Source organism: Mesoplodon bidens, assembly GCF_964165515.1.
Source record: "Mesoplodon bidens genome assembly, chromosome: 15".
NCBI lineage: Eukaryota > Metazoa > Chordata > Mammalia > Artiodactyla > Ziphiidae > Mesoplodon > Mesoplodon bidens.
The window spans coordinates 84336421-84361433 of record NC_138171.1 but is presented as its reverse complement, the minus strand read 5'-3'; the positions used below and the strand labels follow the sequence as shown (position 1 = coordinate 84361433).

Sequence of the window (25013 nt, the reverse complement as noted above, 5' to 3'; positions counted from 1 at the left end):
GAAAGGCAAAAGGCAAAAGATTATAGAAGAAAACACTGGAAAGGCAAAAGCTTCTAGAAGAAAACGCTGGAAAATTCCTTCGCGACCCAAGGGCAGCCAAAGCTTTCTTAAAGACCACATTAAAAAGCACTGACCATAAAAATAAGACTGATAATACGAAGTACATGAAAATTAGGAATGTCTATTCATCACATGACATCATTAGGAGAATGAAAATGTGAGCCACCTCATGGAAAAAGATCTGTGCCCCACTGAAGGGCTTGTACCCAAAATATATAAAGAACGCCTGAGAATCAACAAGCAAAAGGCAGACACCACAATGTAAAAACGGGCAAGATTCGACAGGAGAGTAGCAAATAAGGACGTCCAAGTGTCCAGTAAATCCATGACAAGGTACTCAGCCTCATAAACCATGGAGGAAATGTGAATGAAAACTTCTGCACACCCACCAGAAGGGTTAACGTGTCAAAAAGGAAAAATGGACAATATTAATACACGGCCAGAGGGAGCATAAATTAGTACAACCATTCCCAAAGAGTTTGGCAGAATCTAGAAACCTTTCTGACCCAGTAATGCCCTCGCAGGTCTGTGTAGAAAGATCGCAAATTGAAATTCAAAGATCTTCTCACCAGTAATCGCCAAAACTGGAAAATAACCCAAATGTCCAACAAGAGCTGGATAAACAAATTCTTACATTCTCACAGGTGGCAACCCCTTCAGCAAGGAGAAGGCACTACAGCAACCAGGGCAGGATAAATCTCACAACCTCACACCCAAGAGAACACACTATATGCTTCCACAAACATGAAGGGCACCAACAGACAATTCAGAGCAAGTGGTTTAAGCCAGGATAGGGGTCACCTTGGGACAAGGTGACAGAACAGGGCACGGCACCTGGGTTTCCTTCTTAACCTGGTTGATTGCGTTTGTGAAAAAAATAACCAAACTGTACGTTTATGATCTCTGCTTATTTCTGTGTGTCCTTTAAGCCCCAATAAAAAATATCCTTTAAAAAACTGAGCACAGAGGGAGGCCAATCTCAACACAAGCATGAGTAATTTTCATGGAACTCTCACACGGACAAAATTTGCAAAAACAAAAACAAGTAAATAAGTTAAAATGAGCCCAGAAAGGAAAAGGGAAAGAGAAAGAAAAATTCTCATTCATACCCCATCTCTCCCCAGCCCCTGGCTTTCTCGCCAGAGAGCTCAGGTCTGGCCCCTAGATCCCACACTTCCTGGCTGTGTGACCTTGGGGAGGTGACACAACCTCTCTGAGCCTTACTTTCCTCTAAAGTAAAATCGGGAGTTCCCTGGTGGTCTACTGGTTAGGATTCCGGGCTTTCACTGGCGTGACCCAGGTTCAGTCCCTGGTGGGGCAACTGAGATCCCGCAAGCTGCATGGTGTGGCCAACAAAAATAACAATAAAATAAAATAAAATAAAGCTCTCACCTTTAAAAATAAAGTAAAATGAAGGGCAGACAAGAAAGGAAAGAAACTGTGACCGCGGCCGTGCCTGTGTCCTCCGCTTCATGGTACTCCCCTCCCCCCGAGGAAGGTGACACAAGACAGACCAGCAAGGCTGAGGGACAAAGCTAGAGGGTGGGGGGCTTACCTTGCACATTCTTGGTGCTGTGACTGGGCCACAGGACCTGTGGCCACTGAAAACGTCCCCAAGCTCCCATCCATGCAGTACACGTGGCTGAGAATCTTGAGCCGCAGAGGCTCTTCCTCTGAGCTAAGCAGAGGCTCAGAAGCCACAGGCTAGATTGACCTGCCCCGCCCACCCAGGAGGGGAGGGGTCTAGCTGGGCCAGAGGGCTGGCCCGAGGGGCTTTATTCCTCCAGCTCCCTCATCCAGGCTAAGTGTTACCTCCAGCCTCCCTCCCCTCCCGCTGGAGCCAGCCTTCACCCCCAGACGGTCGGATCCCAGCAGGCACCTTTTAGCCGCCCAGACCTCCCAGCTCCTCCACAGCAGAGGTCACAGCAAGAGAAGGGCAATCTGGGTTTAACTCCAGCCCCTCCCCCAGCCCAGAATCTGGGCCCCCTGTAGGCTAGGACTTTGCCTCGCTCCCACCAGACACCCAGCCCACAAAGTAGGTGCTCAAATCTAAATAAAGGGGATCCCAAGGCAGCCCAGAGTGGTCAAGGCCTCAGCCTTGCCAATGATATGCAAATGCATCCACCCCAGCCTCGCCCCAGGGCTCCAGGCTTTCTCAATTCTAAAGCAATTACAGAGGATTTCCCCATTGATTTCTCTTCCCCCTAAAGAAGGTCCTGGCCTAGAGGAAGTAGAGGTAGGGATGGAGGGAGGGCCTTCTAGGAACTATGGGCCAAAAACAGGGCAGAGTCCTAGTGGGGAAGGCGAAGACAGAGAGGAACCAGGTCTCTCCAGCACACGGGCCAGGGGAGGAGAGGCGGCCGAATCCCAGGGCACTGAGATCTAGTATGACAAATCCTTTCCCAGAGGACTTCCCTGGCGGTCCAGTGGTTTAGACTCCACGCATCCACTGCAGGGGGCACCGGTTCGATCCCTGGTTGGGGAACTAAGACCCCGCATACCAAAAAAAGAAAAAAAAGAAAAAAATCCTTCCCCAGATGCCAGAACACCCACAAAAACGGCAGTAACGTGGTTTTAAAAGGAAACATTACTGCGCATGAATGGAACCCTTGAGGGTCTTGGGCTGGATTCTCACGGCTGGTGTGGGGACCAAAGTGAAAATGGGATCTGAGTACAAATGCTCATCCTTAAAAGGTACACTCAGCTCTTGGAAGAGGGGCAGCCAAGTTTAAACTCCCTGGAGGCTGTTAACAGGACTCCAGCCTGGGAGACTGAGGAAGACAGAAAGGAAGACCTACAGACACTGTCAGAAACTTCCACAATGGTCAACAAGTCCCCCCCTTGGATCCCAGTCCCATCAGCTTGTTAGCGCCTCTTTCTTAAATATGAAGAGACACCAGAGAACCAGCCACCAGGAACCTGCAGAGTCTCCAACGTGAAAGACAAATGAACAAAAAAGACCCAGAGGAACAGAGACCATGCCTGAGAGAAGAAAACTCCAGAAAAAAATATAATTAATATCCTGCAAGTGATGAGAACTAATGTATCCATGAAACAAGAACAGGATGCGATTGAAAAAATAAAAGGACTTTCCTAGTGGCACAGTGGGTAATAATCCGCCTGCCAATGCAGGGAACACGGGTTCAATCCCTGGTCCTAGTCTGGGAAGATCCCACATGCCACGGTGCAATAAAGCCCATGCACCACAACTACTGAAGCCCGCGCGCCTAGAGCCCATGCTCTGCAACAAGAGAAGCCACTGCAATGAGAAGCCTGCGTACCGCAACAAAGAGTAGCCCCCCTCGCCACAACTAGAGAAAGCCCACAAAGCCCATGGGCAGCAACAAAGACCCAACGCAGCCAAAAAAAATAATAAACAGATATTTTTTTAAAAAAGGAGCATCCAGATTATAAGACAGAGCTCCTAGATATTAAAAATATGACAACTTAATTAAAAAATCAAACTGCACAGTTAGAAGACACAATTGAGACCATCTAGAAAGCAGAAGAAACAAAGAGATGGAAAATAGCAAAGAAAGTAGAAGAAAAGTAGGTGTTCGTTCTAGGAGATCCACTATCTAATAGAGGCACTAGAAAGAATAGCAAAAATGGTGAGAAGCAAATCATAAAATACCAATAAAATTAACAGTAATTCCAAAAGTCTTCATTTAAAATGTAAAAGGTAAGCACTATTACTCGTTTTACAAAAGAAAAAACTGAAGCTTACAGAGTTAGGTAACATGTCCAAGGCCATGTGGCAAGTGGAAGAGCATGTGTAAGAATTTCAGAGCCAATGCTCTATAACTATTACGTGGTTCTAGAAGATTTTAGGCGTTTGTAAAAGGGAAGACAAAAAGTTCACGTACAAAGATCAAGAATCAAAATAACATCACACCCTCAAAAGCTGCACTGGAATTTAGAAGGTGATGTTGCAGTTCCGTCAAATTATTTCCAAGATGCCCGTCAAGCGTGAAGGTAGAATAAAGGCATTTTCAGGTATACTAGGCCTCAAAAACAATTGCCTTCTGTGTATCCTTTCACAGAATGCTACTGCAAGATATGCTCCACCAAAACAAGGAAAGCAGGAAAGAGGAAGGAATGAGAATCAGGAAACAGGAGATGCAACACAGCACAGAGGGACAGTGAGTCTGAACAGGCCCAGGCACCAGACAAACCAGACTAGAGCAGGAAGAAGAAAAACTGCAGGAAGGAAATCTCCAAGAAAAGAAAGATCCAACAGATCTAACCAAATGAAAACTATACCAAGATATGAGAAGACAGAGATTCTAAGAAATTCCTGCAAATGCGGGGGAAAAAGAGGCAATTAATAACTCAAGGAAATAAAGAAATGAATTTTATTATATCACTTGGCTCAAATACAAACATTTACAAATCCAAAGCCATAATAATAAAACTGATTTAAACAAAATTGTGTTTCAGGAATTCCCTGGCGGTCCAGTGGCTGGGACTCTGTGCTTTCACTGCCAAGGGTCCAGGAGGGCCCAGGTTCAATCCCTGGTGGGGGAACTAGGATCCCACAGGCTGCGTGGCACAGCCAAAACAAAAAACAAAACAAAAACAACAACAAAACAAAACTGTATTTCACAAATATTGGGAGGAGAGAGGAAGGAGGAATGGGGGTGGGGGATGGCGTGAGGCAACGACGACAATCAACATTTACTAAGTGCTTATTATTTTCCAGATACTGTTCTAAATGCTTTACATGTATTAATGATTTAATCCTCATAACAATCTCATGAAGTAGATACTATTATTATCCCCATTTTACAGATGAGAAAACCAAGGTAGCAGAGGTAAAGAAACTTGCCTACGGTCTCACACTAATAAGTGGGAAAGTCAGGATAGAGACTTGGACAGTCTATGCAAAATCCTCATCTTCTATAGAAATCAATAAAGAATCTCAAAATCTAAAGCATAACTAGAGGGCTTCCCTGATGGCGCAGTGGTTGAACGTCCGCCTGCTGATGCAGGGGACACGGGTTCGTGCCCCGGTCCGGGAAGATCCCACATGCCATGGAGCAGCTGGGCCCGTGAGTCATGGCTGCTGAGCCTGTGTGTCCGGAGCCTGTGCTCCGCAACGGGAGAGGCCCCAACAGTGAGAGGCCCGCATACCGAAAAAAACAAAAACAAAAACAAAAAAAACTAGCAGTAGAAGCAGGGGATTACAGAAAAATATGGATGAAAAGGCCAAAAAAGAAAAACAGCCAAAAGAATTTAAAGGGGGCATCAGGAATGGGGAGACAGGAGGCAAGGGATTGCTGGTTCTCTTTATAATCCTTCTAACACCATCTGACTTTTTAAACGACACCTAACTTTAAAGTTTATACTCCACATAAAACAGAAGTGTATACTTTCACTAGGTGAATTTTACAGGATGCAAAGTATTCCTCAATAAAGCTTAAAAAAATGAGGGGAAAAAAAGTGTTTAAGATGCAGGCACAGGGACTTCCCTGGCAGTCCAGTGGTTAAGAATCTGAGCTTCCAGTGCAGGGGGCACGGGTTCAATCCCTGGTTGGGGAACTAAGATCCTGTATGCCGCTCAGTGCGGAGCGGGTGGGGGTGGGGGGGATGCACGCTCAATTAGGTACTACTACTTACTCACCAGAATGAATAGAATTTAAGGAAACCGACAATATCACGTGCTGGGAAGACAGGGAACGGATTGCCCAATGGTGCAACCATTGGAAAGCTCACAGCTACAAAAGCTGAATCTACACATACTCTGTGACCCACCAATTCCAGTCCTAGATACTATATACACAGCCGAAGAAATGTGTACCTATATGCACCAAAAGGGCATGATCATAGCAGCACTATTCATAGCAAACACTGGAAACAACCTAAATGTCCATCAACAGACAAGAGTGATGTGAAATGCACTGTATTTACGAGGTGGAATACTATACAGCAACCAGAAATCACTTACTGCTTCACACCTCAGATACAGATGAATCTTACACGCTGGTGTGAGTGAAAACAGCTAAAAATCAAAAGGGACATGCTGCATGATTCCATTTACAGAAAGTTCAAACACAGGAAAAACTAATCTAAGGTAACAGAAATAAGAATGGAGTTGGGTGTGGGGTGGATAGTGACCAGGAGAGAGCAGAGGGAACCTTCTGGATGCAGGAAATGTCCTGATCCTGAGCTGGCTGGTGGTGACATCAGTGTGTTCATTTTGTAAAACTTCAAGTACTAACCACTCAAGATTGAAGCATTTTACAGAGTATCCATTACACCAAAAAAGGAGAATAATAAAAATAATGGGTTCCAGTTGGCACCCTGGAGTCTAAGGAGCCTGTGGACCATACAAAGGGGCTACGTACACAATTTCAGAGGTCCTCAGAGAGGACCAGACTAGAGCCAGGGATTTGTGAGTCACCAGTTAAGGACAATTTTAATTACGACAATCACTTTTACTGTAACTTTTGCACAGGGCTATTCGTATGCTAGGCACTTCAGTACCATTAATGGACCCATTTCATAGATAAGAAAATCTAGGCTTAGAGTCATCACCCAGTAAGTGGAGGAGCAAGATCTAAACTCCAGAAATCCGACCTCAGCCCCAAGGCCCTCCTGCCCCCAGCACTTATCTGGAGATTGCAAGATGAACCTAAGCTGGTGCATAAGGCCCAGAACATGCAAAATTATTACTGAGAGTGTGTGAAGCAGGTTTTTTATTCTGGGCTGAGGGTCCATCACTTTCATTAGCTCATAAAAGAACCTGGGATGCAGATGGTGAATGCATTCACAGCCTGCAAAGATGGTTTGTTTCTGTGATTCCGATCAAATGGCCTTGACTTCCTCCAAAGTCAGATGCCAGGCCTCTACGGGCGGCTGGTGTGGCAAGGACCCTAGCCCTGGGGACCAAGACTGGCCACTGGCCAGGGGTCCCCACTGCTCCTGGGGAGGCCCAAGACCTGTCCTGAGCAGCTCCCATAGGTGCCCTCAAAAGCTGGGCTGGGAAGTAAAAAGGACAGGTGAGGTTCATGATGGGGGTGGATTCTGGGTGAAAGACAGGACCCCACACGACCAAAGACAGGGCTCGAAGTGACCAGGTGGCAGTTACGTGAGATCAGACTGCAGACGGGTCCACGCCAGGAGCCAAGAGCACCCTGACCTGGCCACATCCAAATCAAGAATGCTCCGTCACCACCAACTCCTCAAACCTGTTCCTCCCCGTTCCTCCAGAAGGAGCACTGACCAAAATTCCATTTGTTGTCCTCCTCGTCTGCCCCTCCGCATCGATCTCAGCAGCCCCACCTCCACAAGACACGAAACCCTGGCCACCTCCAGCCTCCCTCCCTGGTCACTATCACCCCCCTGACAGCCTCCTCGCCACGGACAAGTTCCCTCTTCTCTCCCGTCTACTGATCTCCAGCCATCCAGATTAATTTTGTTAAATGGCCATTTGGAAATCATTTCAAACTCAAAGTCTGAAATAGTACAACTAGCAAATAGTCCAACTGCCATATGACCTTCCCCAGGTTCTGCAATTGTGAACTGCTTTCTCACCCTACGTGTGAAAGGGTGAGAAGTTGATTTATTTGAAGTCATTTGAGATTTATCGTTGTCTCCCACGTCTAAAAATTGTAGATACTGTTTTTTTCTTTTCCTGAGCCATTCCTGAGAGTACCTGCATTCATCAAGTCCCCTGCCTCTAAACATTTCAGGGTTCTTGCTTTACATAATCACTTTACAGTGATCAACTTCGTGAAACCTGATATTCACTTGATGCTATCGGCTAATCGACAGTCCATATTCCAATTCTGTCAATTGCCCCAGTGATGTTCTTTAGAGCAATTTCTTCCCTGATCCACGATCCAATCGAGGGCTATATATGGCCTTTTGCTGTTAGTTTTTTCGTCTCCTTCAACCAGGAACACTTCTCAGCCTTCGTCTTGCATGCCATTGACATTTTTTAAGAGTCCAGACTAGTTCTGTAAAATGTCCCTCAATTTGAGTCACTCCCTCCATTTAAAACCCTGCCTTCTCATTCCTCAGAGTTTGAAATTCCAAGACCTCATTACTGGCCTTCAGGGACCTGCAGGGTCCCACACTCCCCCCGCCTCCCCCCAGCTCCGGCCATTCTCAGGGCTCACAGCCCCTCACCACTCCTGCCAAAAAAGTCCCTCGGTATTTTCTTTCCTTCACAGTCTCTCTCTTTAAAATGACTTCCTTCGCTGACTTATGTTTACTGCCCGGCCCCCACACGCTAAGATGGGAGCTCCAATGACGGCAAAGATTTCTGTGTTTGGTCGCCGCAGATTCCCAGGGCCAGAGCAGTGCCTGGCACACAGGAGGCACTTGGAAATCCTTTGCTGAGTAAATGAACAAGTGAGGAAAGAAGACAGCGCTGAGGCTGAGAGCTAAAGAACCAGGAGGCTCAGAGAGCCAGGGGGCTGTGGAGGCCCTTCCAGATTCTAGAACGTTCCCCAGGCCTCCCCTATGCTTCTGCCCAGACAAGGATGCACCCAGCAAATCTCCCTTATCTTGGGGATCACATCACTCCACCAGCCAGTCCCACTGATTCATCTTCTTAAATCAATCTCAGTAGGCTGACTGGATTCCAGAGACAGCTGATCAGACCCTGGAGAAGGCCCACAGCCCGCTCTTGTCCACTGGCCGGCCCAAAGTGCAGGGCCTCCCCATTCTGACCCTGGGTTCCCACCCCCCATTCACATATCCTCCAGGGGCCAGCCCAGGGTGTGGGGTCGGGGAGAATAAACATCCAAGCACAAAATCCTGCTAATAGCTCTTTAATTGCGATGGAGAGGACCCAACCCCAGAACAGAAGAGCAGGTCGACCAGGTGTTGGTCACTTACTTGCCCATTTCACCGACTGCTGTGAACATTTTAGGGCTCACATACCTATCAGTACTCAAGACTACTGGAAAGCTATACCGGGATCCTCTATCCCAAACCCCAGTTATTCTTGATTTCACCTCCTCTTCTGCAGAGGAAGGAACCATCACTCTCCACCCAGATCCACGATGCAGAAAGCGGTCTCCCAACCCCCCTGTCAATACCTGCTTGAATAGGGTCCCAGCCAGGGTCCCTTCCAGCTGTGAGCCCTCCCGGGGCAGCTCCCTCTGCCTTGGAAAGCTGGATTCACCCGGAGTTCCCGCCCACGCTGGAGTGCAGAGGTAACTGGCCTCTCCAGCTGTGTGACCTGAGGCAAATAGCTCAGTTTCTCCAGGCTTCCCAGTACAAGCATAAACAAATAAAGATGCGGCTGATAACGCTGGCAAGAGTTGGGGAGCTGACAGCCAAGAAGGTGATGCGCGTTGGAAGCGGAAAATTTAGCACCTGCACCCCGCAAGAAAGGCGGGGACGGGTGCTGGGTTGAGAAATTTGTAATCCTGCCCCGCCCCAAGCAGTGAACGGGGAGTAGTTCCCCACCGCCTGGCTAATGGGATTAGCACCGGGCTTGGTCTGGGCGTTGGCCCAAGGTCTGGGGGTCCCTAGGTCTCAGTGCGGCCACTCGACCGGCGGGGAGCAAGGGGCAGCGTCAACCCCCCACCCTTCCCTGCTGGGTGAGCGAGCACCGGCCTGAGTGGCGGCGCTTCCCGCGCCCGGCTGCTCATTCCTCCATGACCTCAGCCGCCGAGCACGCAGAACTCAGGCAGGTCCTAAGTCAAAAGGCCGGCGCGGGCCTCTGCGGCCACCTCCCGCTGGACTTCCTCGTCCCGCCTGCCCCTCCACTGACTCCCTTCCCCCCGTGCCTCAGCCTCCCCATCCACCTAATGGGTATGAGGTGGCCTGGTTGCTGCGGTTGGGCTCGGCGCGGCCCTGGCTTCCTTGAGTGGTGGCTGTTTTCCCGGCTGCTTCTCATTAGAACACTTGGCCGCTGCCAGGCCCCAGCCAGATTGGAGACCGGGAGTGCGCGGCGCCCTCTCCCAGACTCTCGGAAAGCGAGTGAAGGCCCTGCCGGCCGGAATGACTGGGGTCTCACTTCTAGGCCACAGAACCCTGCACCTCTCCGGGCCGGGCCAGGCCAAGCGACCTTAACAGCGCAAACACAAAAATTACCGCGGCCCCTGGGCGCGCGCAAAACGGAACAACCTGAGCGGCCCTTTGTACCCCAGAGCCGCCCCCCAGCCCTTCCTCTAGGGTCTCCGGCACCCCTCCCTCACCGGAAGTGCACCACTTGGGAGAAAACCCTAGCCCTCAGCGTGGCCGGCCGGGCAGAGATCCTGGGGGACACGCGCACCCCAAGGCCACGACCCGGTCCTCGGCACCCCCCCCCGGCAGGCGGGGATCTTCGCGCTCCCGGCCCCCCCTGCCCCCCGTGCGTGCCCCTCCCCTGCCTGGAGCCTCACAAAGGCCCTTTGTCCTGCCGAGCCCTGGGACTCTGGTTCCTGAAAAGTTCCAAGAGAAAAATCAAAGAGAGGGGCAAAAACAGCGAGTGCTGCCGAGCGGGCTGGGTCGGTGCGGCAGGGCCAAGGCGGCTGCTGCGGCCCAGAGGTGTCCCCTCCAAGACCCCAAGGCCAAGGGAGCGTCGAGAGCTCCCCGAGAAATCACAGGAATCCTACACTACGCTTTGTTGTGGGAGAGGTGGATTTTTTTTTTTTTGCGGTACGCGGGCCTCTCACTGTTGTGGCCTCTCCCGTTGCGGAGCACAGGCTCCGGACGCGCAGGCTCAGCGGCCATGACTCACGGGCCCAGCCGTTCCGCGGCATGTGGGATCTTCCCGGACCGGGGCACGAACCCGTGTCCCCTGCATCGGCAGGCGGACACTCAACCACTGCGCCACCAGGGAAGCCCGAGATGGATTTTTTTTAAAGTTGAAGCGTGGGACGCCAGGCACAAAGCTGGAGGCAGCCGGGGGAGGAGGAACCGGGTTTTCTGCGGCGGCCGAAGGCAAATCTGGAGGTCCCCGCGTCTCCCTTCCCACCCCGCCGGACTGGAGCGGCCGAGGCCCGCGTGGGGCAAGCTTCTCCCTCTCCAGTGTGGTCCCCACCGAGCCTGGGCAGCCCCTCTCGGGAAATGGCAGAAGCCACCGGGCCTTCTCGGCCACCTCCTCCCGCGCTTCCATGTCAGACCCACGGTGTTCCCTCCGCCGATCGAGCCTCGCGGATCCGCTCCTGCGCCACTTCCTTCTCCTAGCTTCGGGATGGCGACTGCCCAGGATCTGCATCCCTGCCTTCACGCAGGAAAACGGGTCCCCGGGGCCGGGGTTGCTGCCCTCCTTCCCGGGGGGGTGGGGGGGTGGGATGAGGGGTCTCCTAAGGGCTGCCGGCCGCCCGCCCCCCGGAGGCCGCGTTCCCAGGGCTGGGGTCTTCGTCCGTCCGCACCCTCAGGCGCCGGGGCTGGCTGGAGACCCCGCACGAGAGTCGAGAAGCTAAGGACCGAACCCGGGCCCACAGCGCCTGAAAGAACATTTGCCACGAAAACTATTCCGGCTCTGGGAGCAGATGTCTCAAAGGGTATGGAGTTGATCTATTCTTTTCTCGCCCAGATTTTGAAAACTCCAGCCCAGGCTCGAGTTGCAGGAGACCGGGGTTTGGAATCGCCCCTGGTGGCTCCGGTTTCGGCAGACTCGAGCGCCTGAGGAGGGCCCGACGCGCCGGGGAAGGCAGCTGAGTCGCGCGCCCCTCTCCACCGGGGCCTCCAGACTGGCCTCTGCCCCGGGCCCAGGGGTCTCCCCGGCCCGGGAACTGAGCCTGCCCGCAACCCGTGGGCACCCAGTGGACCGGCCGAGGAAGAAGGAGGAGCCGAACCCCCGTTGCGAACGCCGGTGGAGGTGGGGGAACGGACCTAGCACTTTCCCCGGCCCTCCCTCCCAGGATCCCGAGACTACAGGGGGCGGGCACCGCGCAAGGCACTTACCCGGGTGCGGGTGGAGGTTGAGGCCGGCCATGTACTTCCCGGGCGGCAGCGCGCCGGGCAAGCCTGAAGCGGGCAGGCGTCCGGCCGTGGCGGCGCCCACGCGGTGACTGTCCATGGCCAGGCCGGACAGCAGCGGCGGCGGGGGGCCGTGCACAGACCGCGGGGGCCCGAAGTCTCGGCCATCCATCCTCCGCGGGAGTGCCGCGGCCAGGCCCCCCACCCGGCCCGCGGGCCTAGTTCAGTGGGACCTAAAAGTTCGGCCTCGACGTAGTCCCAGAGTCCTCGGGCGGCGGGGGCTCCGCGGCGTGCATGGCGGCGGCGGCCAGCGGGTCTTGCGCTCGGCGGCGGGCCTGCGGCCCGAGGCGCACAGACGGCCGGTGGTGGGGCCCCTCCGGGCGGCCAGGCGGAGCTGCGCGAGGCGGCGCACACGGCGTCTTGGCGGGGAGAGGAGACGGGCCGCGGAAGAAACAGAAGGGGGAAAAAGAAAAAGGAGGGGAAAAAAGAAACAAGTTCAGAAAGTCGTCTATGCTGTTCGGGGTCGGGGGCTGCCGATGTGGTGGCCAGAAATGAAATCGGGAGTAGCCCCTTTTCCATAAAAAGTTAAATTCCATGCTCCTTCCTTCGGCGGCATCGGGCTCACGGGCAACGGCTCAAAAGGTGGCCGATGGCGCGCTACGCCCCAGCCCAGACTCTGCCTCGGCAGCTCACGGGTGCTCCCGAAACTGGGGAAGGCCCCTCGGCCGCGCCCCGAGCGCGCCAATACAAACCTCCGAAGTGTGTTGGATTCCTGGGCGTCACATGCTCCGGGGTTTCAAACAGTGAAACCTTTCCATGAGCAGTTCGAAATGTCTCCCTAAACACTATGTAACTATCTGATCTGGAAAGTTTAATACTTAACCTTTGGGAGCCCTTGTCTCCCTTTTCTGAGTTTGGTTCCCCTGAGCTCGCCCCGAGCCGCGGAATTAGTAGTTTTTTCATGAAAGAGGGTGCTAAGCGCGTTTATTATTTTTAAGGAGACTCATCGCCCCCTCTTGCCACCCCCCTCGGGCCACTGTGAGTCGCAGAGCCTAAGCCCGAAGAGCCGAGACGTGGCATTCTCGCCCGAGGACTGGAAAGTATCCTTCAAAACAAGCTTTGGTTTCATTTTCCAACGCCCTGGCCTGGGAATCCTGCGGCCCGAGGACGTGGCCTGGCGCGGGGAATTTGGGGGGCGTCAGAGGGGAAGGGAGGGACTCAAGGGTCTCTCGCTCCTACCCTAGCTTGCCCCCAACCCCAAAAATAACCTACAAAGAAAACCTTCGCGTCGCGGGCCGACCAAGGGGCGCCTCCCTCAACGTTGGGCAAATCCCCCTGTAGTTCCAGTTTAAAGCTGTTTATTTAAAAGATTTGCCGATTCCCGTGGGGGCGGGAGGCAGTCTGGAAGCCAACCCTGCCCTCGCTCTCCGTCTGCCCTCAGGAGCTCGGATTCCTGATTCCAAGAGGCCCGGGCGCTCCTAGAGCCACCGATCAAGCCAAAGCCAACGGCTCCCGGGTGGCCGCCCTGCGCCCCGCGACCGGCGGCCAGGCCCCGGAGCTGCAGACCCTCTCAGCCGCAACCCCCCGGCGTCCTCCAGCCTCCCTCCCCAACTTTGCTAAGGATGCTTATTTTAACCCGGTTTTGGTTACAAACACCCCCTCCCTCCCTCGCTGCCTCCCATCAGGCTCTGGTTACCAGATCCGCGTTTACTTTAGAAAAATCTAAGATCGCCACATCCGAAGATACATGTCAGGCGATGAGCTTTCCGTGATTTAAAAAAAAAAAAAATTCTTTGTGTAGCTTTCTTTTAAAAGCCAGCGCTTCGGGTCGTGCCCCAGCGCCCCACTTTGGGGAAGTTGGGGTGAAGCCCCCCGGAACACCCTTCCTCTGGTAGAGAAGCTGGCTCGGCCATCTGCGGGCTTTGCTGCGTTCTCCCTACTTTTCTCCCCCTCTTAAATGCAGTTAAAATGGCTGAATTCCGGCTTTTAATTAAAAACAGCCTATAATCGAAAACGTCTAGGCGTCCCTGGCTCCCCCACCGCCTGCCGGGAACCGAGAAGGGAACCGACGCCCCTCGGCCCGGTTGGGCGGGCTAGAGCAGGGCTGGGGGCTCAGGTGGGCGCCCGGGGCGCAGGCACTTGCCCCCACCCCTCCCGGGGCACCCCACCACGCCGGCCCTGGTCCCCCGATTCTGTTCTCGGGAGCTGGAGGGCTGCGGGTATCCCCAGCGCACCCCGAGGGGGGGAGGCGGGGTGGGGGGCCATCTGGAGAAGTTTGGAGACCATCGCGCCCGGCCAGGGGCAGGCGGGTGGCCCGGCGGCGTACCTGGCGCGGCAGGGCTCCCGGCTCCAGGCGACGGCGACTCCGGTGGCGGCCCCGGCTCCCGGCGCGGCTAGGCGCCGGTGCTGCCCGCCATCCCGCGGCCGCTGCTCCCCTTCGCCACCCGCAGCCGCCTCACACTTTTTGCCCGCCTTTCCTTTTTTTGGTAGAAAACCGCTCCCCGGGCCGAGCGCTCGGCGCGCCAACTCCTCCGCCCTCCCGCGGCCGGGCTCCCGCAGCCCCCGGAAAAGCCAGCTTTCCTCCCGCCGAGCTCCCCGCTTTTTAATAAAATCCAGGTAGCGCCGGTTTAAAGAATCCCAAATCTCCATATACAGCCCGGGATTGGAAAAGGTACATTACACAACCCCCCTTTCAAGTTCCTCTCGCTGGATCTAAAAAAAAAAAAAAAAAAAAAAAAAGCCGCGGGGGGGCGGGAAAGGGGAGGCTGGGGGAGGGGAACACTCTCCGGCGAAGAAACACGCATTGTTCCCGGGTGCCCGCCTCCCCCCAGGCCTGCCCCCGGTCGCCACCCATTGGCCGCTCGCGCCGCCAATCACGCGCATGTAAACACCTTGGCCCTCAGCCATCCCTATAAAACCAATTACGGACCAAGGGGCTCCAGCAGTTTCCAGGCTCCCCTCGGTGGGGCTGAATGATCAAAACTGGTGGTGAGAATTTTTCCGGGCCGTTTCTAGGCAGCCCTCCCCCTCCACCAGCTCGGACCCCCCCCTCCTCCTTTTTCCTCCCCCCTCCCCCAGCGTCTGGGCTGAGTGATCAAAATAGAGGAAGATGGTTGTCGCCGCAATCCAGGGCTTTGCAAGGCGCAGTTTAATGGGCCGCCTGTCAGCTTCCTGCTCGCAGGAGGAGGTGACAAGCCGAGCGAGCCGGGAAGAGCCAGAGGCCCGGCGGGCTGCACCCCGGGCCGGGGCCCCCAGCTCCCCACCTCCCCTGGGGCGCGCCTTCTACAACGCGCGGTGGAGACGCCAAAACGGACAAGGGCTGCTTTTTCTCTCCTCCCCCCACCCCACTTTAAAACAAAGCAGCGATTCATTCCCTCCCCGAACTGCGCGGTTGGGTGGGATGGGCAGGCGAGAAGGCGGTTTTCCTAGCCCCGGTCTGCGGGTTCCTCCCTGAAACGCGGTGTCAGATGGTTACTGATTAATATTTTGGAGAGGCCGCGGCGGCGGGCAGCGGGTGAGTCTCTAATCTCCTAAAAGGGGTTCCTATAGAAACGCGGGCCAGGGCGCGCCCCCCGCTCGGCCCCGGCCGGGGCTGCGGCGCTTTGCACCGCGCCCCTCCCCAAAGGCTCTCTTTGCGTGGGCGCTCCCCTCCCTTTTCCCCCCCCCAAAAAAAAATCAGAGCAGAAAAAAGGATTAGATCGGCTGAGCGCGAACTGACTCCCTCTCGATTCTGACATTTCAGCCTATTAGCATTTCTCCACGGGGCCTTCTGAAACCTATTAAAGTGTAATATTAAAAACCTCTTGGCTGGGGGCCTCTCTCGCCTTCCATCCGCCGTGCCCCCTCCAGGGAGGGCGAGACCGGGGGAAAAAAAAATCTGTTGAGCTCAGAGGAAGCAGCAGCCAAGCCCAAAAAGTGCTTGGCTGGCCGCGGCAGCCGGAGGGGGAGGGGAGCCCCAATCCCCCAGACTTTGTACTTTTATTTTGCGCTTTCAGCAAAATCCTTCCTGGGTTGAGTAGCCGGGAGCTGCCCGCGGCAACCTACTTGGCTGCGGGCACGAGGAGTGCGGACGCGGTCGGAGGGGCAGTCCTAGGGGCTCGCACCCTCCGCAGCCCCGCAGGGACCCGTGCCCGGCTAGGCATTACGTACCCTCAAAAGGAAGCTTGGAGGGGCAAATATCCTTGCCGATCCTACCTCAGAGAGCAACCGCGGTGATTAGATTTTAATTAAAACTGGAGAAGCCCGCTCTTTCGCCCTGCGCTGCGGACTCAGCGTTTTCGTATCGTTTGTTCTTTTTTTTTTTTAATCCATTTTTAAGGCAACTTTTCTGGAGGGGGGGGGGGAATGAGCTAGTTAGCGCCCATTCGTTCTATTTTCTTTTCTCCACTTTTAGAAAAAGAAGGGGGGTAGGCTTGGAGAGCGAACTGGGGGTGTCTAATTTAATTCCAGTATAAATTTGAAGAAAAAAGTTCAGCCTCTTGAGGGCAGTTTCAAGTTGCCCTTCCTGGAGCCTCCTGCGCTGGTTTCTAGGCTGCCCTCTTTTGGAAGCTGGAGCTCTGCGGGGGGGTGGGAGGGAGGAGTGAGAAGGAAAGAAAGCCACGAAAATAGCTGGAGCCGAGGGGAACGAGCGGCGGAGCAGGGCACGCAGGTCTCAGTGGCGGTCGGGGCGGCGGGAGGCTCCCGGTGCAGCCCCGGGACGGCCAGAGCAAAGACGGAGAGGAGAGGGGGGTTAGAGAAAGGAGGTATTGTGTCTATGTGCCTTGGGGGAGGGGGGTGACTGCAGAAAATAAAGTAAATGCAGTTGAGCTGCACGAGGCTGCTGAAAGCCAAGACGGGGGAAGGGGCCGTGCGTGGGGTCGCAGCCCGGGTGGGCGCAGAGTGTCCTCCAGTCTTATCCAGAGGCCTCTGTGGGTTCCTAGTAAACCCTCCCACTCCCGAGCCCCCATCGCTCAGTATTCAGACCCCAGACACTGAACCTCCATTCCATTATCCCCCGCCCGGGATCTGGAATGTTTTTCTTTGTTTTAATATAGCTCAAGAAAAAAACATGTATGTTGAGAAAGTTGGGGTGGGGAATACAAAGGACTTGCAGGGTGGAAAAAAACAAAAGCCTATTTTTATAAATGTTTAATGTTTTCACTCCTGGATGCTCAAGACGCCGTAATTTTGACGGCGGGGTATGTGTGCCATAAATCATTTAGTTGCTAATAAAAATTCTGCCTGTTTGCCCTGGATTTGCCAATGGCGTTTGCATTTTCCAAGTGTGCGCCTGGATGGAGTGGCGAACCAAGCCTGCATTTCATTAGGGCCGAGGTTCGGGGCAGGCGAGGCCCCCTCCCCCACCCATACCCCGGGTCTTTGTGGGCTGCAGCCCCCTTGCGCTCGCCTCCCTGCACAGACCCGTACCCGCGCGAGCCGCTGCGCGGCCCTCCCGCCAGAGCTCGCCCGGGTGCAGGGCCTGGGAACGCGTAGGTGGCGGCGGCTGCTCCCGGTTCCCGGCCGCGCAGCGGGGCTCCCCGGACAGACCCTGCCCGGCAGTGCCGGTTCTCCGAGCTGCAGCTCGGGTGGGGGCGCGAGCCGGCCACGCCGAGGAGCCACCCGCCTCGGACGCCCTACGCACGCCCCGATCTTTGCCCCCTCCCGGCCCGCGCCCCGCTGCCCGGGTGCCCGCAGTCGCTGGGCAAGCAGCGGCCGGGAGCCATCTTTAGGGCGGGGGACGGATCCCAAGCCGAGTGGTGGGCGCAGCCCAGGCTCCTTCCAAGACCCTCGCCATTCGAAGAGGGCATCGGGGACACCCCTGGCTGGGCTTCAGGGTCTGGGGAAAGAAACACCCTCCCCGCTTTGGTGGCCACAGAAACGTAAAAACCAGACCGGGGCGCCCTGCGCGGAGCGGATAACAACGCGCAGCCCGCAGTCCTCCCGGGTCCCGCCGCCATCTTCCACTCCCTCCCCCCACGTATTTGTGTTTACTCGGCAAGATCCGTAGCCAAAAGGAGTGTGTTGACGCAGTGTGTGTGTGTGTATTTTGTACTAGCTGGGCGGAAAATCGGCTGAAGGGGGGAACCTCCTTGCAACCCCAAACCTCAGTTCCCAGAGAACCCGCCCAAGCCAGCGCTTTTGTCCGCGGCCATCCTGGGCCGCCAGAAACGAGGCCTTTTGTATATTCCTAGGCCTCCAGCTCCGTGGACGCGGCCTGACTGACAAAATTATTTCGCTTTGTTTTAAAACCCAAGGACAGGCCAACCTTGGATTCAGCTCCCCCTGGCTACGCCTTTGTCACTCGCGGGCTCAGTCCCCAGCGCCTCGCTCAATCCTGTCCTATTCAGGGCCGAACGCGGCGCTCCCCGGAATCCTGGTGTGTCCGACCGCTTGGACGCGTTCTCCCCCACCCCCTTCCCCAGAAAAGAAACCCGCATCCTTTCCTAGGCGAGGACACCCGAGCCACCTCCACCCGTCGCCCCGAACGGCCCTTCGCGGTGGGGACCGAAATCCCCGTGCCTCCACCAGCCTCTCAGTGAAGGGAGCCCCGGGCATTCGCCGGCCTCTGCTGCCCGCTCAGGAAGCCGTGACGCTGTCTTTTAAGCGCCAGTTTCCAGGTTCCAGGTCCGACAACCAGGGAGCTCCTGGCCCGGGTGCCGCTAAAACCCGGAGAGGCCCCGCCCGGGAAAGCCAGGCTCGCCATCCCCTTGCTGGGACGGGCCCAGTCACGACTCAGCGCCGAGCCGAGGTTCGGCCAGCGCAGCCGAGATGCGTCCCGACCCGCCAGGAAGACCAAGGACGCGGCGCCAGAGCCACGAAAGCCGCAGGGACCAGGGGGCACGGCGGGCAGAGCCTGGACCGAAGTGCCAGGCCCGGCCCTGGCAGATCCCGGCGGCTCTCGGCTCCGCCTCCGGCCCTGGCCTCTTCCCCCGGCCGGGTCGGGTCTTCCACTCTACTGTTTGGCTCTAAGGGAGACACTCTCCGTGCGCAGGGGGTTGGCTGCGGCCATAAATCTCGGCGCGGGGCCCTCCTTCCCGCTGCACGCACGGGTACTCCCGGTCGTCGACGCCGCGTCCCTACCGCACCAGATGCCCTGCTCTCCAGGTCAGGGCCTGGGGGCCCCGAGACTGCGCAGGGAATCAAGCCAGAAGCTTCCCCTTTCACCAGAGAGAGGGAACGGCCCTGTCCACTTGGTGCCACCATCTTCCATCCCCGCGGTCACCGGACCCTGAGGTGGCCTGGGCCTCACCGCATCGCTGCCTAGGGTAGGGGCGCCCGGGCGGGGTGCTTACTCCTAGGAAGGCTGGGATGGGCGCGCGACTACCCACCGGAGGCCAACTCCGGCTCTACCTGTGCCACCGAGGGGCGACATGAGGGTCACAGTGGCTTCTCAGAACTCAGCCTGCCGCCCCTCTCTGCAGACCGTGCTTTAATCCTGGGCCGTTGTTCCGCCCTTGGAGCCCTCCGAGGGCGCACCATGCGGGAGGGGGACTTTATTTGTGTGCCTCGAGGACCAAGTAGGGTGTCTGCAGGCGCCATGCCTGTAGTTAGGGGCTCATCTGGTTCCCCACCCGGTGCCAGCCCATCTTCTCCTCCTTGCCGGGGATACCTCCAGCTTTTCCCCGTCTGGCCCCAGTTTGGCACCCTGATCGGCCACCCGCTTTGGCGCAAATAGGCAAACCATCGGGAAAGCAGGAATTGGTCCAGCGCTGGTAGCAGCCTGGTTGGGGCGGCAGTCTTTCTACCCCGGGTGGGGGAGATACAGGGGTGCAGATCCAGACAGGGTGTATTTGCAATAATAACGCTTAATGTCACCAACTTTGTCTCTTTACCAGAGGGGCGGGGGAACAGGCCTTCGTGCTGGCGACCTGCATCAGGCGGTTTGCTCTATTGATGGGGACAGCCACCTCCGAACAACCACCACCTCTTGCTCGGGACTTCGGGTGGGGACAGCCGCGGAAGGGGGAGGCATTCACCCCTCCTGGGCGCCTCCCGAGAGCCTCACTGTGTCAGTGACACGACGGCAAGCTGGCACGTGGCAGATGCCGGAGGCGGAGGGTTTGGAAACCTTGCTGGGAAACACTCACCCAGAGAGCTCCTTCCTAGAATTTCTAAAAGCACATGTGGAGGGACCGAGGCCCTCTGGCCGAGCCCAGGAGAATTTGAGCACTCGCCTGGGCGGCAGAAATGCCGCCTGGGAGTGGAGAGGCGGCTGAGCCACATTCCAGCCGCGCCTCCCCCTAGGCCCCAGCCCCGCGGCGCCCCCGGAAGCGCCTCCAAAAACAAAGCTCTGCGGTTTCAGCCCGAGGTTAAAGTCCACCGTGAGCATTTTTTTCCCCCAGAATCCAAGAGCGATTGTGTTTCTCCAAATAAACCACCAATAAATCAGCACTGGGGCCGCCTGCTGAGGAGCTCTGCTGACCTTGGGGAATGGATTTCCTGCTAGGCCCGTCAGAGGACAGGCGTGGGGAGAGGGACACCGTGCCAGCCGTGCCCCCTCCAGAGAGAAGCGGAAGAGGCACTGGCCAAGGGCAATCATGGGGGTTTAGGTGGTACTGGTGTGCCCGCAGGGGACAGGGCGGCAGTGCCGGCTTGTGGGGATGTTACCATGGGAGGTGGTCGCTTTGGGGGACGCTGACCGCGTGTTCACTGAGCGCCCAGGGTCCCCGCCTGTTCTAGGCGCTGGGAAAGAGACACGAGGGACAGAAAAGGCCTCTTTGGGGGCCTTCTTTGTCCGGGTGTGCCTGGGTGTGTTCCCAGCCAGTCTGTGCGGTGTGACTAATGGGATTTATGTATGTCAGCACCAGGGTGACTAATGGAGGGCCCGGCAGCACGTGTGTTTGGGGAGGGGTGTGCCTGCCGGGGGGCGGGGGGGCATCACTGTACCTTGGGGGGGAGGAGGGGGCTGCCCGGTCCCCTCCTCGAGGTTCACGTCTCCTGCTGCTGGTTCGCAGCTTTGTTTGGGCCTCTGAACCCCTGCTTGGCAGGCCTGTGCATGCTGAGAGTTCTGCAGCAAATTCTTCCGCCAGCCTGGCCCCCAGAGGCGCCTCCATCCCTTCCCACTGGCCTGACCCACGTGGCCCCTGCAAATCCAGCCCGTCCCACCGCCTCCCACAGCAGAACCCTCCGGCTTCCTCTCTTTTGGTCTGAAAATTCCTTCTGATGCAAGCCCCTGCTTCGTGCAGGCTTGGACAGCCCTCTGACATGGGTATTGTCACGCCCATTTAACAGACCAGAAACCAGAGGTTCAGAAAGAGAATCAACGGGCCCACACAGCTGAGACGTGGCAGCTTCCTCAGCTAAGCCAGGCAGGGCGCTGGGGATACGAATGTGGAGCCCCCGCATCCCTGGGAGCCCCCATCCTGACCAAGACTAGCTTAGAGAAGGTAAACGGCCAACTACACTAACCCAGCCTGCCATCCCCTTTTCTGTCCTGCCCCGTCCAGCCTCTCCACCTTCTCCTGGGGCCTCTCTCCTGCCCTCGCCTGGGGGGGAGGCAACAGAGGTCAGAGGTTAATGGGAGCCCATTTGGCCTGGGCCTAGTGAGGGCAGGGCGAGGTCAGGCTGACCCAGGGAGCCTGGCCCGCACTGCCAGCTGGGAGGGGGCTGCGGTCGTGAGTTCAGGGGGCCGGGGCTCCCAGTTCTGGCGGAGCTCGGGCTCAGGACACACCCGGAGAATCCCATCTCCCGTCCCCCTCTGGGTCTCCTGGCTTCTGACACACACCCCAGTCTCTGGGCATTCCTCTGGGTGTCTGCTCCTTGCAATATGCGTTCTATCCCACACATCTGTGCCCCTGTTAGAGACACACTCGTCAAAAGGGTCCGTGTGAGCCACAGAAGTGGGGTGACTTCCCAAAGTCACCGAGCCTGGGTGGCAACAAGCAAGCCAGCCAGGTTTCGGCCCAGCTCTGCACCTCCCGTGCTCCCCGCCAGTGCTCCGTGGCCCGTGGTGGCATCTCCAGCAAAGGGACAGCAGGGCCTAACCCTTCTTCCAGGTCTCCCGGGAGTCTCCCATCCCCACAGTCTCCCAGGATCTCTCTCTCTCTCACACGTACACACAGACACACACACACACACAGACACACACACACAGGCGCGCACACGCACGCTAATCTCTTCACCCCCTCTCTTTTTTTTTTTTTTTAATCCTTCTTTGGCCTTTTCTTTCAAACAGAATATAAAAATATTTCCCATGGCTGCAGCTTTGAAAGCTTCCCTTGCCTTCCTGCCTCTCTCCCTCACCCCCACCCCCATGTCAGTCCATTTCCAGAGTCAGCAGAAAGTCAAAAACAAACCCAAAAAGATCAAACCCGACAGGCCCCCCTTCCCGCGCCCCTCCACTTTCTCTGCATGTCTCCAGCTGTCTCCACCCTGGAAAGGAGCGGGAGGTGGGCCCTCCACTATACACGCACACATGCACTCGCATACTTTCTGTGCCCACAGGGAGTCTCTTAAGAACCTTCTAGAGCCACCCTGCCAGGAAGTCCTGCTTACATGGTTCCTTCTGCTGGAAATACGTGGGTTCTCCCCCACCCTCCCCGGAAGTCCTGCTTACATGGTTCCTTCTGCTGGAAATACGTGGGTTCTCCCCCACCCTCCCCTGTCCAGCCCGGCTCACCCGGCCTAGCTCCCCTGGACCTTCCTCTGGGAGGCCATCTGTTGTGTGTTGACTACCCCCCAAAATTCAGATGTTCAAGTCCTGACCCCCGATACCTCAAAGTGTAATGCTAGTTGGAAATAGGGTCGCTGTAACTGTAGTTGTGATGAGGTCATATTGGAATAGGGTGGGCCCCAATCCAATATGACTTGTGTCCTTATAAAAACAGGAGACAGACAGAGGCAGAGGCCTGGAGCACATCCTCTCTCACAGCCCTCAGAAGGAACCAGCACTGCCCACACCTTGATCTTGGGCTTCCAACCTTCAGAGCTGAGAGAGAATACATTTCTGTTGTTGAAGCCACCCAGTCTGTGACCTTTTGTTATACCAGCCTTAGCAAACTAATACACCATCCTAATTTTTTTTTTCTTTTTTCGGCCGAGCCACATGGCTTGCAGGATCTTGGTTCCCCAACCAGGGATCGAACCCACGTCCTCGGCAGTGAAAGCGCAGAGTGCCAGCCGCTGGACCGCCAGGGAATTCCCATACCATCCCAGATTTAAGTGCCCACAAGAGTCAGGCAGGAAACGCAGATGAGCAGAAGTGGGACAGCGTCCAGAGGGGATGACTGGTCATATCGCAGACGATAGTCCCCAGGAGGCTAGATCTGCTATTGTTCGTGGGAAGCTGGTGCATGAGTCAGAATGCGCTAGGTTATGCAGCAGTGACAAAAATCCCCATCTCAATGGCTTATCACAACACATAAAATGTATTCTCCCTGACACATTGTCTGCCCTGAGCCTGGGCAACCCTCCAGGGCAGCTGAACTCCATGTGGTGACTCAGCACCCCAGGCCACTTAAATTTCCTGAGTTGACCACCTCCGTGTGAGGCCATCACAGGGAAGAGAGGATCATTGCACAGAGGACTTTCACTGCTAGAACATTTATCATTCCTTATATTTATCCACTTATGTTTAACAAATACTTACTGGTCAGGCTCTGTGCTAGGCCCTGATGATAAACTGGTAAACACAGTGGACCAGAGTCCTGTCTTCATGGAGCTTACAGTCCAGTGAGAGGGCCAGTTGGTTAACAAAGAACTCTTAAGGGTGGTGAGCACTGCCAAGGAGCAGGCCCAGGAGCAGTGGGAAGAGCCAGACCATGCAGGGCCTCAACCTAAAGCAAGAAAGATATGTTTACAGTGGGTCCCACAACTAGGAAGACCAGAAGTATAACACCTTCAGGTATGGATGGATCAAGGACATACACTGCCCCCTCCCTCTCAATTATAATTCCCTCTCCATTGGACCCATTCTCTCCTACAAACATCCATTTTCTCTATGTGGTAGGATATGGCCAACCTCACATCTGCAGCAAGAAAGAGGCAATGCCCCAGGAGTTTATCGGGAGAGATGGTAATGCTGGACAGAAAACAGACTGCAGATGAGCTGTCTACCCATTACACTCTTCTCTAAGGGCAAGATCTAATCAGAACTGAGGAATGACTGATGAATGAAATTTATCACACAGCCTTGCCCGAGAGGCAGAATTTCACCAAGGGGATTGTACTGGCCACAAACTTTGCAGCTTCTCCAATCGCTCCGCCACCTTCCGCTCCCCCTCCTCCTCTTTCTCCTCCTTCTCTCTTGTCTCTCTGTCTCTCTCAACACCCTGCCCACACCGGCACATCAGGTCACAATTCCAGTTCCAGATGATTAAATGCCACACTGTGGGGCATGAGGCCTGGCTCCCCGAGTGGCTGTCATGACACATTGTATCTATGAGGACAGCCACACAATGTGTCCCTTCTACTCTGTGACCTTGACATTCCTCCCAGTGGAGGTAGAACCTTGTGTCTCTAACCAGACACATGAAGTGACACTGTGACTTCCAAAGCAAGGTCAGATGAGGAGACGCAATGTCGCCCCTTCCAAGCTAGGGTTTGAACTCAGTTCTGTCCGTCCCTGGCCGGGCTGCCCTTGCTGGGGGGTGGTGACTGAATGGCCACGGGAGGAAACAGGAGGGAACTGTGGAGTCAGCCTACCTCGGTTCAAGTCCTGATTCTGCCATTCGCTTGGTATGTGACATTCACAAGCCATTGCCCCTCTGAGCCTCAGTTTACCTGTCTGTAAAGTAGAGCTGAATGAACCTCCTTTCCTGGGATCAAGTGAGAGTGTGTGTGCCTACAATGACCATGCAGATGGCCCCGAGATACTCATTCTGAACACTAGGAGGCGCTCAGGTAGCCAAGGGGGCCTGGAAGCCCCGTGCCCCAGGTGACCAGCGCCTCACTCCCTCTACTAGTGAGGGCTGGGTACCAAGCAGGTGCTCAAGAAAGGATGGTTTCTTGATGGCACTGCATGGACTGTGGTCAGCCCTGTCCCCAGGCCACTGCCCTAGGGCTTCTTGACCAGGACAGGACTAAAGCCAATTCTATTGCTTGTCTGCAGCCACCATGACAATGGCCATAAACTAGGTGGCTGTAGACAACAGAAATTTATTCTCTCA

At 55.7% G+C, this 25013-nt stretch overlaps 2 protein-coding genes across 11 annotated transcripts in view; one reads left to right on the top strand and one right to left on the bottom strand.

Annotated features, from left to right (window-relative positions):
* TNRC18 (trinucleotide repeat containing 18) overlaps positions 1–14833 on the bottom strand; it is an 83330-nt gene extending 68497 nt beyond the window's left edge. For 4 of the 10 annotated variants that reach the window (XM_081255853.1, XM_081255860.1, XM_081255858.1 and 1 more), the window contains exons 1-2: positions 14255–14827; positions 11914–12347 (exon numbers count right to left, since the gene is read on the bottom strand). In XM_081255853.1, coding sequence (XP_081111979.1) covers positions 11914–12100 — 187 coding nt within the window. In that variant the 5' untranslated portion in view covers positions 12101–12347; positions 14255–14827. Of the gene's footprint in view, positions 1–11913; positions 12348–13624; positions 13961–14254 lie in introns of those variants that run through there. The other 6 variants (XM_081255861.1, XM_081255859.1, XM_081255863.1 and 3 more) reach the window with 4 other exon arrangements.
* Positions 14834–15037: 204 nt separating this feature from the next.
* Positions 15038–20309, top strand: LOC308628370 (uncharacterized protein; the record flags this gene model as incomplete). The annotated part of the gene is made up of 5 exons (XM_081255190.1): positions 15038–15222; positions 15924–16073; positions 17300–17591; positions 17963–19172; positions 19743–20309. 4 exons carry the CDS (start codon positions 15038–15040, stop codon positions 19169–19171), a joined length of 1836 nt encoding a protein of 611 aa, XP_081111316.1. The 3' UTR covers position 19172; positions 19743–20309.
* Between the last annotated feature and the right edge of the window lie 4704 nt (positions 20310–25013).